The following is a 16,183-nucleotide window of genomic DNA, read 5'->3' on the forward strand; positions in this document are numbered from 1 at the left end:
AAAAAAAAAAAAAAAGATGCTCACTAGCATTAGTCATTGGCGAAATACAAATCAAAACTAAAATAGTACTCTATTTTACCTCACTAGGATATCTATATTAAGAAGGATGAACATTGCTGGTGGGAAGATAGAAATGCAACCATTTTGGAAAAGTTTGGCATTCTTAAAAAAGCTAAACAGAGAGTTACTGTATAACTCAGCCATTCCGTATCTCAGTATGTGCCCCAAATAATTGCAAATATATCCACTCAAAAACTTGTGTGTACTGTATTCATAGCAGCATTATTCATTGTACCCAAAAAAGTAGAAATAACCCAAATTTCTATCAGCTGATGAGTGGATAAGCAATTTATATCTATATAATGGAATATTATTTAGTGATGAAAGGACTAATGTATTGATACATGTTTGGTTTTTTTTTTTTTTTTGGTACCAGGAATCACACTCAGGACCTTGTGCTGGCCAGGCAGGCGCTTGTGCTGCTGAGCTGTATCCCAGCCCTGGTCTTTCTGAGACAGGGTCTCACTATGCAGTTCAGGCTGGCCTTGAGCTCACTTTGTAGCCCAGGCTGGCCTCAAACTCATAGATCCTCATGCCTCAGCCTCCCAAGTGCTGGGATTACCGGTATGTGCCACCATGCCCAAATAAAAAGAAGTCATTCTGTAGAAAAGTGAATGTAAGAAAGGGCCCAGTAGGTAGAACAGTAAAGACCTCCGGCAGAGCAGAGCTGCTTTCAGCCAGACACGGTGGCATTTTCCTGTCACTCAGGCAGAGGGTGGGTGACAACAGGTGCAGTTTCTTTGCTTTTCCCTCCTTGACCAGGGTACTGCGTCTGGTGGCATAAACATTTTCCATTGCCAGCCTGTGATTTAAGAGCTGCATTCTCCTCCTGCAGGCCTGGAAAGGCCTAGAATGCAAACCATCTGCTGCATTTCATAGTAACCAGGTGACTACTTAGTTAGCAGCCAGTGTGGACAGGGCCCTGGGCAGGGGCGAAAGGCTGTGTGCCAGTGCCCGCACCAATCGTCCACACGTCCTGTAGTGCTGCCCCGCCCTCGGTCTCCTCTCCAGGAACTCAGGTAGCAGCTACAGCCAGGTCTGATTTGTTTCGTTTTATTGCATGTTGGATTCCAGTAAGTGGCTGAGTTTAAAGACTCACCACAAATCTGTTTTTAGCTCAGCTGCTTGGGGAGATGGAGAATGTGAGTTGATGTACTTCTGGTTTTGATCAGGGTTGAGAAGCATGTTGAACTCCAGTACAGCCTGATAGTAGTAATGGAGATTGCAGGGCCCGCAGACTGCCTTCATTCCCTGAACTCCTTTAGTGTTTTCTTAGGTTGAGTTTCTTTGACTTACAATTTACACACAACAAAATCCACAGACTAAATGCAGAGGATGATGTTTTTGACACCACCCACTCCGCCACTTGGCTCACGGTGAAAAGTATCATCACCCCGTTCTCAAAGGGTCAAGGCGTCCCACCCACTGATCTTTCCAGTTCTAGATCACGTGTGATACATCCGGCCCTCTGTGGCCTCCCAGAGCCCTCAGCCCCGCTCCTGGAGACCTTTGGTTCTCTCTGGACCTGGCCGCCGAGCAGGGTGTGGATCTGCCCCAGCCATGTGGGACCGGAGAGGTGCTGAATATTCCTGGGCTGAGGCCGTCTCATTGTGGCCTTGGACACGAACTTGAGTGGGAACTTGAGGCAGCTGGCATGGAGCCAGGGCGGGGCCATCGCTCTCACTTGCAGGTGGCCACTCGCGGCATTTACCTCCAAGCTGCAGGTGGCCCCGCAGCTGGCATCAAGGTTCCTAAGAGGCACCCATGGGCCTCAGCACCTCCTGTGGTGTCTCTGCCTGGCCTTGGCACCCTCGCTGCTTCTCCAACCTGCCGGTGCACACAGGGCTCCTTGCCCGGCCCGGCCCGGCCCGGCCCATTGGGATTTTGCAGCTGCAGCTTCCTGCACTGTACAAGTGGGGCGGGTGCTATGACAGCCATGTCTGCATTGCTGGTTGTGTGTTTTGAAGATGTCGACACAGTTGCCTGCCATTAAAGTGATGTATGGAAAAGGTACTGATTTTTGCTGTGGCCTAAGAGTAAAAACCCACGAAAGGTTGGCGAGGCCATGTTCGTTGGGCTGGGGTGGCGTCAGGACCACAAAGTGCCAATTGTGTTCCCAGCCCCAGGAGAGTCTGAGCTGGAGCAGGTGAGGGCGGTGAGGGGTCCTGGCCTCTGGTTTCAAAGGCGCCGGCCTTTCAGCGGCGCAAGTCATGGCTAATGTAAGGAAGGGGCTTCATCAGCCACGTTCCGGGGGGTTCGGAGGGACTGGCGAGGGCCGGCTCCAGCAGGAAACCCCGGAGTTGACTATAAAGAAACGACTGAGCCACGGAAGGACAGCATCAAAGCGCACACAGGATGTGGCGCAGCCCTGGCTGGCACGGCGCCCGAGCCGCACAGGGACGGTGACCTCTGAGCTGTTTCTGCTCACAGGCCAGCCCCAAGTTCAAAGTTCACGGCATTTTGTTTTTTCACCTGTTTCCTACAGTTCTAAGAAACTTCTGAAGAGTTAATGTGTAACTATATCAGACACTCAGCCCTTCTCCAGGGAAAACAGTGTTCCGGTGGGGGAGGGAGGGGCAGGCGCAAAAGGTCTCTGAAAGATGGACAGCCCTCCTGGGTCAGCGTCTGCCATGCACGCTCCCCCTTGGCCACCTCTGCACTTGCTCCAGGCAGCACCAGCGCGAGGACAAGGGCAGCAGGCGCCCCTGGTCAGTTGTGACTGAGTGGCCTGAGGGTGATCACCGTGCCCCTTGTGAGCGTGGGGAGGGGTGGCAGGAGAGCCCTGCCGGTGCCAACTCTGACACAGTTGCTGAAGGATGAAAGCTGAGAAGTTCTCTGCCAGGCAGTTCTGTGGGCCAGGGGTTCTGGTTCTGGAAATTTCTCCTCCAGCCAGAAGTGAGTGGCAGAGCTGGCTCTCCCAGGGGCCTGGGCTCCGTGCCTCCCCGCTTGGGTCACTTACTTTTTCTTAGCACCAGTCCTAATCTAGCACCTGGTCATTTGTTAGTAGCTGATTTCTCACACAGAGAAGCTTGAAATGGTGACATGCAGATTTTACTGACATTTCCTTTTGTCATTAAATTTTAATACAAATAAGATTAAACAATTCTAAGGGTTAATAACCCCTTTTAAAAGGTTGTTTTTGTGTTGCACAGCGATCCTTTTGCAAACTGACCTAGCATCAAGCATTACCCCTTCTCTGTTTGGCTCACCTGCTGTGCGTGTAGGTATGGGTTTAAGTGGGGACTGAGCACAAGAAATAGTTGTAAACTGTAATAAATTCTTAAATTCTGCCTTTTACACTCTTGCCACCAGGTGGCTAGGAAAAATTAAGCAGGACAAATGCAACGATTATGCAAAAGACTTGTAATCACTTTCAGTTTCTGCTTCAGCGATGAAATATGAAACTAGAGCTGGACCACGGTCCAGGAAGAAACCGCTGAGTAAGCAACAGGCGTCTCAAGCCTTGCTGGGCCCAAGGGACATCTGCATCCGTGTTTTGGTTTTCTAAAGACAATGTTGAACGAGTGAGACTTTGCTGACACAAAACTTTTGGAGACTATCTCGGCCCACTGCCCCTCCAGGTGGACCCCCAGATGTCCACATTGCTCCTGGCCTGCCGGGTGGGGGACAGAGGCTCCGCTTTTGGGTACTTAGCAGAGGGCGCCTCGGTCCTGCCCCGTGGCTGACCTCTCACTCGCGCTCCCTGTGTTCTCAGGGTTTGTGGGCACACTGCTGATGCTCACTTGGAACGGGCTCTAGAGGCAGAGAGCAGACTTCTCCAAACTGAACGTTAGTATCTCACGACTCTTTGATCCGTGGATGAGGGGTGAGGACGTTCACTTTTAGTCTTATTTTCACCTGACACATCCTCAGAGTAAGGACAGCAGCACAAGGCCCAGACTGCGCCCTGGACCTGAAACCCCACCTGTTTCCTAGTGCCATGTCACATGGCGCTCAGCCTCTCGTGTACATGCTAGGTCACCTCTGGTCCTGTCCCTTATTCGCGCTGACAAGTAACCTCTTGCTTGTACACCATTTTATTCAAACTGGCTTTTCTGATTCAAAGTGAACATGAGTGCCTTAATCCTCTAATGGGAATTAATTGCTTGTTTCAGTGCTTAACTCTGATCCTTTCTCAATCCCCACAGGGACAAGCTGCTTCCTGAAGGATTGGAGTTTGTTGTTCAAGACGCAATCAGAAAAGGTAATGATGTTTTTCTTATGAAAGAAGCCAAAATGCAGAATGTAAAATTTTCATTGCGTAAGTAGTGTCCTCAAAGTAATTCTACATCATAAAAGATACATTTGCTGAACTAGTACCTACAAAGAAAAAAAGGTTAACTTCTTTTGCCTGGTTTTCTTTTATGGAAGTCAGCTGTCACCTGCAGAGGAAAGTTAACAACTCACTTTCCACGCAGTTGGAATTAACATCCCGTGCTCTAAATCAATGGTCATTTCTATGTAGCATCACCTTTGTAAGCATTCTTATTGGTTCTGAGAAATAATTAAGACCACTACCACTATTTGATATGGCTTGATTTTCTTCTAATGTATTCATTTTTATTGTAGGGGCTTAATCAAGAAAAATATAACTACCAGATATTTTTGTAAAGGACGGCATTGGGATAGAGACCTGGAGAGGGGCAGGGTAAGGAAGGGTTAAGGGCACAAGGGCATCAGCATTCATCAGGTGCTCGTGCCTGGCACAAAGCTGCCCCATCAATAGAGATTAGCCCATGCAGAAATAGAACAGACCCCTTTTTATAAAAGGTGCAGCAGAAACTCTGAGAGTGGTGGAGTAGGCCCTGTCATCACACCACAATGGACTTTTTTATACTTATTGTGCATTATGTCCTTAATGTCCACCCGCAGAACACTGAGGCTGCCCTGCCTCCTGTTCTACATGGGTCCTGGGCCCATACTATGTCCAGGCCTGTGTTCAGGCCTACCTGGAACATCTACTCTGTCCAAGGAGAGACAGACGGCAGTCTTCATTTTGCTGTGGAAAAGCACAAATGCTCACCTACAGCCCTTTGCTACTGTGCCAAGCTCTAGCATTTTATCCAAGACTCCGCTAAGGAAAGAACTAGTAAGGTGGGAAGGGACAGGGAAGACACGGTAGCACCCACTGCTGCAGTGGCAGTGCCCTCCTCCCTGGCATGGCCCACAGGCTGGGTGTGCCATGGCAGAACCCTGAGTCTGTCCTAGGCAGAATGAATCAGAGGCACAGGTTAGGTTGCCCTGGCTGGTGTAATGGGCTTTTCATGTGTTCTACTTGCTGTGACCTTCACAGCAGCCCTTGGAAATGGGCTGAACATGACATATAAGGAATGAGAGTCTAGAGAGACAGAGAACTCAGAACAGAACAAAGAAAACCCAAAGCCATTAGAAGAAAAGGAATAGGAAAGATTAGAACAAAGATAAATAAAATAAAGGACAGAAAGACAATAGAGAAACGTGATTGTGTTAGCTTTCTTTCATTGTGACAAAATTCCTGAGAACAACAACTTAAATGGGAAGGGTTTATTCTGGCTTACATTTCAAAGGTTACAGTTCATGGTCAGCTGACTCCATGGCTCCTGGCCTTGGAGAGGGGGAGCATCATGGCAGACAGAAAACAAAACAGAGCAGTGGCTGAGAGCAAGGTGTGCCGGTCAAGGGCATGCCCCAGGCTCTTACTCCTCCAGCAAGGCCCGCCACCTACCCGTAATACCGTCTGCTGGCAACCAAGCTGTGTTGGGGGACATCAGTGGCACCAAAAATGTGCTGCTTGGAAAGAGTGACAAATTGATGAATCTTCACTGGGGGTGGGGAATGCAGCAGGGTGCGGGAGGGTAAATAAAATCTGAAGTGAAAGGACCACCTGATAGAAATGAAACCATTTCTCTCAGAACCCATTTCTCTTAGAGCCCATCTGATAGAAATGAAAAGGGCTCTGAGGGAACACTATGAAAGATCGTCTGCAACAAGATGGTAGCCCATACGGAACATGACAGTCTTTCAAATACGCACCCTACCCAGACCGAATCCTAACTAAATAGAAAATCTTACAGAGCTACGACTACCCAGGAGAGCAAAATAAAACAAACCCATTCTCCCTCAAAAAAGAAAAGTCCAGGACCAGACAGTTTCTGTAGTAAACCAAACAGTTGAAGAGTTAACACATCTTCCTGAGAATATTCCAAAAAAATCAAAGAGGAATGAATACTCTCAAACTTATTCCACGAAGCCAGCATTACTCTGATACCAAAGCCAGAGGAAGACACTGAAGGAAACTATGGACTAACGTCCCTAGATGAAGACTGATACAAAAATCCTAGACAATACCAGCAAGCAGAATTCCATAGTGTATTAAAGCATTACATCATGATCAAATGGGATTCATCCCTGGTATGCAAAGATGGGACATAGAAAACAATCACTGTAATACATTGGATAACAGAGTAAAAAACAGCCATCTCTATTTCATGGTAAGAACACTCAGAATAGGAACAGAAAGAAATTGCTTCAACACAGTGAGGGCCACATATAGAAAGCTTACAGTAGACTTGGCCGTGGTTATTTTGTGAGGAGCCCCTAGCTTCCTGCAGTTGCGGCACTGTTTGCCATTCCCGCCATCCACGTACAGGGTTCCCGTGCTGCACACCCTCACCACCACAGGTCACGTGGCTTTGTTGTTTTTGGAAGTGGTCCTCATCCTCCTGCACGTGAGCTGGGATTGCACTTCTCTAGAAAAATTTATTTTCAAGTCCTTGCCCAATATTAGAATTGAACTTTTGTTATGTTTTCAGAATTTATATAGTCTCCATAATAGTCACTGTCAGATATAGTACGACTTGCACTTACTCTGTCTGGTTCCATAGGTTGTGTTTTTCAGTTGATTGTATTACTTAATATGCAGACATTTTAAAATTTGTTGTAGTCCTAATTAATTTTAGTTTTGTTGTTTGTGATTTTGGTGTCACATCCAGCAGTTACCTAAGGTCCTCAAGGTGGCCTCCATGATTGAATCCTGCTGGCTTTATAAGAGGAAAAGAGACCAGGACAGGTGCGCACACACACTCTCTCTGCAGCGCGGTGCACTTGGAACTGCCAGCCAGTCCATCCAGGTGCGAGCCTTGAACCTCTAAGACTGTGAGCTAAATAAACCTCTTTCCATAAACTGAGCATGACAGTAACACAAAACGGACTAAATCCTACCACTCAGAAATCCTACCGAGACAGAAAAAGAGCGGCAACAGAAGCATGAGACTAGAAAACACAGGCAGCCTGGCGACCCCAGAGCCTGAAGTCAGTTCCTGTGCCTTGAGAAGCCGCTGGGACGCCAGCCGACTGTGCTGCGGGTGGCTGAGGGGCATGGGATTGAGGGAAACGCCCCCTGCGACACAGGCTGTTACCTGCTGGCCGGCACTTGGACCCGCCCTCTCACGCCACTGACTATCGGAGATCCAGAAGGAAGTGAGGAAGGAGAGGGAAGACGTTCCTCCATGACCCAAGATGAGTGTTTGGGCTGAAATTCCCAGCACCAAAAGCCCCATCATAACCTTTTGGAATCTCTGGGATGAGGACAAGCCCTCAGGCCTTCCGAGGGAGAAGTGCAAGTCACACACAAAGTGCAGTTTCCGTGACAGCACTGGACTTCTCAGCAAGAACCTAGGAGACTGGACAGCGGTGAGGGACGCTTTCTAGAACCCTCCACCTCCCCACATTACTAATCCGGGTGGGAGATACCAGGGTGGGAAACAGGCTTCGGCGAAACGAAGGGCTTACCCACAGAAAGGACAAGCCCCAGCATGGGGAGCCCAAGGGCTGTCCGGGCCCAGCCAGAAAGAGCGGGACCAGAGGGACCGGCACAGGAAAGGTGAGGCGGGACAACAGCCTGGCACCCTGAGCGGACAGCACAGCAAAACAAGCCCAAAGCAGTTTTAACTCCAAGAAAAAGAAGAAAGTGCCCCAGGAAGGAAATTCAATCACAGTACACTCTGTCTTCACTGAGAGCAGTGTTTACATAGTTCTAACGCTGGAATGAATATGGATTCGACCCAAACTGGGGGAGTCTCCTGGGAGGTGGTGGGGCAGGCGGAGCACAGGCGCTGGCTGTGTGGGGACAGCAGGCCATGGGCAGGCACGGCCCGGCCGCGCTCGAGGCAGGCTGCTGCCATCTCTTCATTCAGTTTTCAGTTGGTGGAGTCATGGCACAGAGAGGACCAATGATTTGCCTAAAGCACCCAGGATAAAGCCTTAGAGCCAGGATTCAACGGGCAGTGCAGTTCTAAAGTCTGCTTTCAACCACTGTTCCTGCCCGTCTTCGGGTCAGGACAGCAAGACAGAATTTAAAACATCAATTAGCAGTGGAAGTAACAGCACGGAGAGAAATGCCTGTGTTGCCGGTGAGCAGCTTCAGCGTTGCCTCTAAGGAATGAGAAGAGGCAGGAAATTTTGTTTTTCTCCTACAGCTATTTACAGATTTCCTGGGATGCATCTTGGCTTTTGTCTTTTGCAGAGCTGGGCATGGAAGCAGGGCCGCACGTGTCAGCAGCCACATCCCAGCCCTGGTCCTGCTTAATTCTGCTGTCCTGCAGCTCCATCTCTGAAGTCTGTCCCCAAGAAGCCTGCCACAGCTGTCATTAAACAGTGCTGGGCAGAGCAGAGACACACAGGGCTTTGCAGGGGGTCCCTTCCCCATTTTGTCTCAGTCACTTTTGCTGTTACATAACAGTCCGTGGCCCAGACCCAGGCGAGGTAGATGTTTACCTTCGTGAGGCGCCAGGGCTGCTCCGTGAGTCACAGTGAGTCATCGTGAAGCATCATTACCCTCTAAGACCTTCAGGGAGGAAATGCGACAGGTGCCACCGTTAGAATATTGCCAGCTCGGACTGCCAGGGCCGGAACGTGAATGCACCCTGAAACCTGTGTTCTCTCTGGCAGCCGGATTGCAGGCGGTTATTTTCCATGGATGTTTGCTCATTGCCATCCTGCACTTTTCTATGGTGTTTACTGTACACATTTTAAAATCCTTTTAAAAAGATTGAAAACTACTTGAGAAGCTGTAGTTATGTGGGCCAGCCCAGGCCAGGCTGTCCCTGTGTGACAAGTGAGTGTATCCTTGAAATGAGTGCCCTTTCCGGACACTTCTGTAAAGGGTGCTGGGTCTCCTGCTCCCTCGGCGCCCACCACACAGTGGTCAGGAGGTGATCACAGCAGCAGCTGCTCACCAGATGGGGCTGCCGGGAGATCGCTGCTTTTGAAGCTGCTCCACTCGGATGGTCAGGCCGGGGAGCTACAGGGTGTGAAGAGGTTTGAGGTGGTGGCCAGCTTGCACCTTCACTCCTGAGAGACCTATGTGGAGCCGCCTGCATGCAGTGGGCAGCTGGGCCAGAGGGTGTCAGCACGGGCTTGTGAGGCCCAGGTTGGCGGCCATCGGTGAGCACTTCTGGGAGGGCGCTGTCTGTCCAGGTGGTACAGGACGGCCAACACGCCTGTCTTCTGCCACACCAGACAGGCGTCCTGGGGCTCCTGAGTATTGTTGTGGTGTCACTAGGCCCCAAAGTGGAAAACAGGGCCACCGCCAAGTCCTCTCAGATATGTGGAAGGTTTCTACAGTCACAAACATTTGTCCTTCTTTAGACCAAGGATTGGCAACTACAGATTAGTCTGATCTGGTGTCTCTTTTCTGACAGCCCACAAGCTAACAGTGGCTTCTTTCTTTTCCGTTCCGTTCTCCTCCTTCCTCTTTTCTCCTTCCTTCCTTCCTTTCCTTTCCCTTCCTTCCCTTCCCTTCCCTCCCTCCCTTCCTTTCCTTTTTCTTTCCTTCCTTTCTTTCGTTCCTTCGTTCCTTCTTTCCTTCCCCCCCTCCTTCCTTCCTTTCCTTTCCCTTCCTTCCCTTCCCTCCCTCCCTTCCTTTCCTTTTTCTTTCCTTCCTTTCTTTTGTTCCTTCCTTTCCTTCCCTCTTTCCTTCCTTCCTTTCCTTTCCCTTCCTTCCCTTCCCTCCCTCCCTTTCCTTTCTTTCCTTCCTTTCTTTCGTTCCTTCCTTCCTTCTTTCCTTCCCTCCTTCCTTCCTTTCCTTTCCCTTCCTTCCCTTCCCTTCCCTCCCCTTCCCTCCCTCCCTTCCTTTCCTTTTTCTTTCCTTCCTTTCTTTCGTTCCTTCCTTCCTTCCTTTCCTTCCCTCCTTCCTTCCTTCCTTTTCTTTTTTTCATACTGGGGCTCGAACCTAGGTCCTGTGCACTGAGCTACAGCTCAAGCCCTTTTAAAATTTTTTTATTTTGAGGACAGAGTCCTGATAAATTACTGACTAGCCCAGGCTGGGCTGGAACTCGAGATCCTCCTGCCTCAACCTTCCAGAGTGCTGGGATTACAGGTGTGCACCACCATGCCTGGCTGACTTACACATTTTTAAATAACTGAAAAAAAATCAAAATATTTCATGACATGTGAATTGTATGAACTTCTAGTTTGTGTCCGTAAAGCAAGCTTGACTGGGACACTCCGACACTCGCTCACTTATCTACAGCCAGCAGAAGGGAGTGGGAGGGGAGGATCAGCCCATGGAGCCTAGCAGATGTCCCCTCGGCAGTCCAGGCAGCTCCGCCCGACTAGTGACACACTCCTGTCTCTCCCAGTAGCTCTCCGAGAATGGCTCTTGTCTTCGTGTATGGCACCCTGAAGCGAGGCCAGCCCAACCACAAGGTCCTGCTGGACGGTGCACATGGCTCCGCAGCCTTCCGCGGCCGGGGCCACACAGCTGAGCCCTTCCCGCTGGTGATCGCCGGTGAGCACAACATCCCCTGGCTGCTCCACCTCCCCGGCCGGGGCCGCTGCGTGGCGGGCGAGATCTACGCGGTGGATGAGCAGATGCTGCGCTTCCTCGACGACTTTGAAGGCTGTCCTGACATGTACCAGCGCACTGCTGTGCAGGTGGCGGTGCTCGAGTGGGAGGGCGAGGGTGGCCCCGGGGACAGCGTGCAGTGCTTCGTGTACAGCACGGCCACCTACGCACCCGAGTGGGCCCGCCTCCCCTACCATGACAGCTACGACTCGGAGGGGCCGCATGGGCTGCGCTACAACCCCCGGGAAAGCAGGTAGGAAGGGCTGGTGGCACAGCAAGGCCAGAGGGGACCTGCAGTTGCCTTGTCACCTTGGCTCGGTGTGGATTCCAGCACAAAAGCGGACCAGCACTTCAGTTGTAAAACTCCAGAAAGCTAAACTCTTTCAGTGGCACTGAACTGACACTGTAATAAGGTCGGGCCCTCAGGTCGCTCTCTCGGACCCTGTAGTGAGGCTTGCTGCTTAGAGGGCATCTGTGGGCTTGGGCATATTAGTTTAAAAAAACTTCAAATGCTAATTCCCCTAAATGGCATTTAAAGGACTCACATGGTACACTTCTCTCTTCTTTTTGCTTTGGTTTACTTGGAAGATCGCATACTCAGTGACTAAAGACTGTGCCGCACTTGGTTTGCAGATGACTATACTGATTCTGTCCTGCAGCACCTAGAGAAAGAAGTTTTAATAAAAGCTGATTTTTGAATGGCTCGATATAATTAAGCCTCAAGAAAAACATGCTGTACTTAGAGTATATGTAGCACATTCTTCGTACTTTTCAGACACACAGAAACTGTTCACAATGTCCATTTGAAATTAAACTAGAGGTTCTGAGAGCGGCCCCCATGTGTGCTGCTACATGGAGTCCTCTTTTTGGTACTTTCCTGATGGAAGGCTCTTTTCATTCTAACCAAGCAAGTCATGAACACCCACTTGCTGGGAGACACAGCTGAGCACCCGGGCTTCCCCGGGACGCTGCTCCAAGCCCAGATCCCAGCACCAGGCCGTCACTGCTTCAATGGTGTGGCGCTGGCGGGTGGGCCTTTCAGAGAAGAACCAGCACCTTAGTAATTTGTTCTTCAGGACTGGCAGAAGGCTTAGCTTCCAAATACAAACAGCACTTAAAATAATGTTAGCAAGGCACGAAGTACCAATTACTACCCACCTCCATCTGACAGTCTGTCAGCAGAGATTCAAGGCGGCGCCCGACTCTGCTTCTGCTCATCAGCAAGGATGAAACAGATTCCAGGAATTTCAGGACCAAATGAAGATGCAGCTGCTGGTCCTTAGTAACCTCGTTCTCCATTGGGAGAGCTCTCTCTCTTCAACTTAATGGTAGACTGTGATCGCTAACTACATCTGGCACAAAACATGATCATTATTTTTAGCCTCTTTTTCTTAATTGGAAACTTGCTTTGCAAAACACAAAAAGGATGGGCATCAGCTCACAAGCTGGTGGCACCTCTGCTCACTATGGCTGCGGGTGAGGCAGCCAGTGGGGAAGGGACCGGGCAATGTCCTGTCCTCCAGCTCAGGCAGCAGGCCCCACAGTGACCCCCTGAACAGTGGGCGTCCATCGTGACACCTGTGTGAAGCCACAGCTGGGAGGGGCTTCCAGTCTCTAAGAAGCCACAGATAGCCAGCCCAAGTTAGTCCTCAATTACCAAAGAAAGGAAGGTAATGCCATTGTAAAATGGCAAATGCTGATTTCATAGCATCAGAGGCACAGAACTGAATTTATATTAGCTTTTTTTTTTTAAAGGATCACAGTGAAGTACTGTTATAGTCGACTACAACAGCCTGTCGCTAATGTGTATTATCTTCAAGAAAAGGGTAAACTAATATTTAGACAAATGCTTGGCTTTATTGATTTAATTTTGACACTAGAAAATCTCACAGCAGAAGTACAAATCATATGTACAAGTATTTGTATCAGTAAAAATTTCTGTTGGTGATTTTTTGGCAGGGTGCTGGGTCTGACTTATGCGGAGTAAATATGAGGGTGCAGGCCGCTCCTGGGAGCGTGCACTCTGTCCGGCTGGAGGTGGGGGGATGCAAGTGGCCATTAAACCAGTGCCCATCGGGAGGCTGTGAACACTTCACTCCAGTTCCACCAGCAGATCGCCTTCTCCAACCGTGTCTCCAGCTTTGCAGTGCACCGATTTCACCTTGAATTTAGAAAATGGGAGAGTGAGTCATTCACGGGAACCAGCGGGGCAGTCGCCAAGGTCTGCTCTTGGGTGGGGTGGATCCAAGCCTGCAGCTCAGGTCTCAACCGCCCCACTGCAGGGGTCAGTGCTGTCCCTGCGGGAGGCTGTGACCCTCTTCCTCCCTGTACTCAACAGCCTGGGAAGATCATCTCCGAATTTCGGCCGTAGTTTGCCAGCTGGCCCCCTCTAGTGAGCACTTGGGTCCAGGCCACATTTATTTTCTGCAGTACTGGGAACGGAACCCAGGGCCTCGTGGATACTAGGTCAATGCTCGCCCATTAGGCTGCATCCTCAGACCTCTTAATATTTTATTCTGAAGCAGGGTCTCACTAAGTTGCCCAGACCAGGCTTGAACTTCCAGTCCTTCTGTCTCAGCCTCCTGAGCAGCTGGAATACAGATGCATACTGCCACATCTGGCTGAGGTCCCAGCTTAAAATCTGATGCATTGTGCTGCTGACTCACCAGCCAGCTCCTCACCCTTCCTATGGCTTTAGGTTGTAAAAATGTTGGTAGAGTTAGTGACACAGTTTCATGTGAAAACAAAAATAACTTTTAAAACTATATAACAGACCAAATAAGTACTAATTAAAAAGCCTCCCCTGCCGGGTCACAGCCCTCCTTTTGAAGGGAAATGAAACATCAAGGAGCTCCAATGCCCTCCACTGCCCTCGGTGGCGTGGCGGGGTGTTGGAACTGCACCTTCTCATTCTATTGACTGTTCCCACATGCAGTCACATTGGGCTTGTCCGGATTCATATTCAGGTTTAGAGTGAGCAGGCAGGGAGCTGCAGTGCGTAAGGGACGCGCACCTCCTTCCTGGAGGGAGCCTGGGGTGAACATGAACAGTCCAAACTAGCCGCATGGGTGACAGCCCAACAGCAGCGGTGCCAGGGTGCCTAGGGTGCTGCCCTGCCTGCGTCCTGCCCCTCCACAGTGGGCAGACCACACAGACACTTTTCTCTTAAATCTGAGCCCACAGTCTTCAAGAACAGTGCGAACCTGTGCAATGAACACTTCGAAGGGCTCACCTGGAGGCTGTCATTTGCACTGAAGGGGATGGTGGGTGGTTTTTTGGTAGTGGAACTCGACCTCAGGACTTTCCGTTTGCCAGGCAGGCAGCTTGCGCTTCTGAGCTACATCCCCGGCCCTGGTTTGTTTTTTGGCAGTGCTGTGTGGCTGGGGGGCACCCTCATCCCTCCATCCCTTTTTGTTTTTTTTCAATTTTTTGTTTTTGAGATGGTCTCTCCAAGGCTCATGCTGGCCCTCCACTTGCTATCTTCCTGCTGTAGCCTCCTGAGTAGCTGGGATCACAGGCATGCCGCATCTTGCCTGGCTAGGTGGCTGCTTTTTTATAACCTTGATGCCTTCCAACAGTTATATAACTACTGTAGGTTTTAATGATGGTACAATTACTAGGGCATCTGGTTCCCTTGTAAACCTTTCTCCAGGAGGGAAAAATGAATTTCCCAGGTAAGAACCGTCAGCCTTAGACTTAGCCAGGGCCAACTCTGGCTGTGCCTTGGTGGTGCTGCTTTGAGATCTGGGGATGGGGAACACAGTGGAATGGATAGGAGGGTCTCCGCTTACAGGGCTTCGGCCAAAGGAAGGGCCGCACCCGTAACGCCCCTGAGAAGCAGCTCCGAGGGGCCCAGCCACAAGGACGGGCTGCCCAGTGGATGGGCTTTGCTGTTTACCACTCAGCACTCAGCCTGGCCACACAGGGGACCTGGCCTGCAGCTGATGGCCACTCTTGGTCCCCCCAAACCAGGCCAAGTACTCAGCGTGGAATGGCAATTCCACGACACTGTGCAACATCAATGTTAAATCATCTCAAAGAAAAAACAATTTTCATAGAAACAGGCATGCACATTCTCTTGTCCACTTCTTAAAACATCAAATTTAGAAAAGATTCCCAAAGCACCCTGCAAATCACGCCAACCCCACAGACACGGCACAGCGGTAGGCACCCGTGCCAGCCCCGCAGCCGCGTGGGGTCCCACATACACGGGGGCCTGTTTCCTTGGGTGGAGACGGGAGGTGCCCTTGGCCTTCCTGAGGCTCTCGCTGCTTTGTGTGACAGACGAGAGGCATCTCTTGCTGCACCCAGTGTCACCACGGTGAGGCCACGGCACAGGACCCAGCCAGCCTTTGCCACTGTCCTCACACCGCCCAGTCACACTCCGCTGTGCCTACTAAGGGCATCTCTTCGGCCACAGGCGGAACAGTGACGTGCCCGCTTCACAGGTCTCCCATTTCCCTCAGGGAGCACAATACACTGAAAAAGTTGCACTCCTAGCCAATTTTCGGACTGATGCATCTTTAAGCCCCACGTGTGCACAAGGGGTTTCAGTTCCTCTTGATCTACAATTGAATTGTTCTCTTCGTGGAGAAATTATGTGGCAAGTGTTACATTAATTTTTGCAATCTGTAAAACTGTTTCCTGCTGTGTCACCTAAGTCTCAGATAACTAACTGCCTCGAAGACAGATGTAAACATTAAAAATTAAAGAGCCCTTAATTTGAAAGACATTAAGGTGAAGAACGACTGTTCTTCAACTCCTCTCTGGAAGGCCGGTGCTCTGTGAGGCAGGGAAGCAGCAGTGCAGGAAGGACAGCTCTGGTCTTGGTGTCCTCCCCAGGGAAAGGAGAGGCGCCAGGGCTCACCTCCATGGTCACTTTCAGGCCAGACTATGTGGGACTCAAAGTTGGAAGTTGCACTTCTGTCACAAGAGTGGCATGGGCCGCTGGGAACTTGGGGGCATACCTTGCCAGTCTTGCCGGCTGTCATACTGTTCTGCATTTTCATGGCTTCAATCACACAAATTTCCTGACCTTCTGCTACCTGAAAAATGAATTAAAAATGGACTGAAATTTTAAAGTCATTCTAATTTTCCAGTAACACCCAAGAATGAAACCATTAAGGAATTGTCAAAAGTGCTAAAACATTCACTGAAACAGCAGCAACAACCTCGGGCCTTCTCACTCCAAGTTCACCTTTAAGAGGCAGGGCAAGGCCATTTCCTCCATCACTGAGTCCTCACTAGAAAAAACCTGATACTGGAGCCAGGAGGTGGACGGGAGCGCCACCTGGAGCG

General features: G+C 50.1%; 2 protein-coding genes across 15 annotated transcripts in view; one reads left to right on the forward strand and one right to left on the reverse strand.

Annotated features, from left to right (window-relative positions):
* The window catches only part of Ggact (gamma-glutamylamine cyclotransferase), a 36,519-nt gene extending 24,905 nt beyond the window's left edge, over positions 1 to 11,614 (forward strand). For 5 of the 11 annotated variants that reach the window (XM_013516040.1, XM_005374047.2, XM_005374049.2 and 2 more), the window contains 2 exons: positions 4,209 to 4,264; positions 10,683 to 11,614. In XM_013516040.1, the coding sequence (XP_013371494.1) occupies positions 10,693 to 11,142 (450 nt within the window). In that variant the 5' untranslated portion in view covers positions 4,209 to 4,264; positions 10,683 to 10,692 and the 3' untranslated portion in view covers positions 11,143 to 11,614. Of the gene's footprint in view, positions 1 to 4,208; positions 4,265 to 7,031; positions 7,170 to 10,679 lie in introns of all 11 variants that reach the window. The other 6 variants (XM_013516034.1, XM_005374051.2, XM_005374050.2 and 3 more) reach the window with 2 other exon arrangements.
* A 1,108-nt stretch (positions 11,615 to 12,722) lies between these two features.
* Positions 12,723 to 16,183, reverse strand: part of Pcca (propionyl CoA carboxylase, alpha polypeptide) — a 401,509-nt gene continuing 398,048 nt past the window's right edge. For all 4 annotated transcript variants that reach the window (XM_005374054.2, XM_013516015.1, XM_005374053.2 and 1 more), the window contains exons 23-24: positions 15,853 to 15,930; positions 12,723 to 13,046 (exon numbers count right to left, since the gene is read on the reverse strand). In XM_005374054.2, coding sequence (XP_005374111.1) covers positions 12,978 to 13,046; positions 15,853 to 15,930 — 147 coding nt within the window. In that variant the 3' untranslated portion in view covers positions 12,723 to 12,977. The remainder of the gene's footprint in view (positions 13,047 to 15,852; positions 15,931 to 16,183) is intronic.

This window comes from Chinchilla lanigera, unplaced genomic scaffold (assembly GCF_000276665.1).
Source record: "Chinchilla lanigera isolate Chin_1 unplaced genomic scaffold, ChiLan1.0 scaffold00003, whole genome shotgun sequence".
Lineage (NCBI taxonomy): Eukaryota > Metazoa > Chordata > Mammalia > Rodentia > Chinchillidae > Chinchilla > Chinchilla lanigera.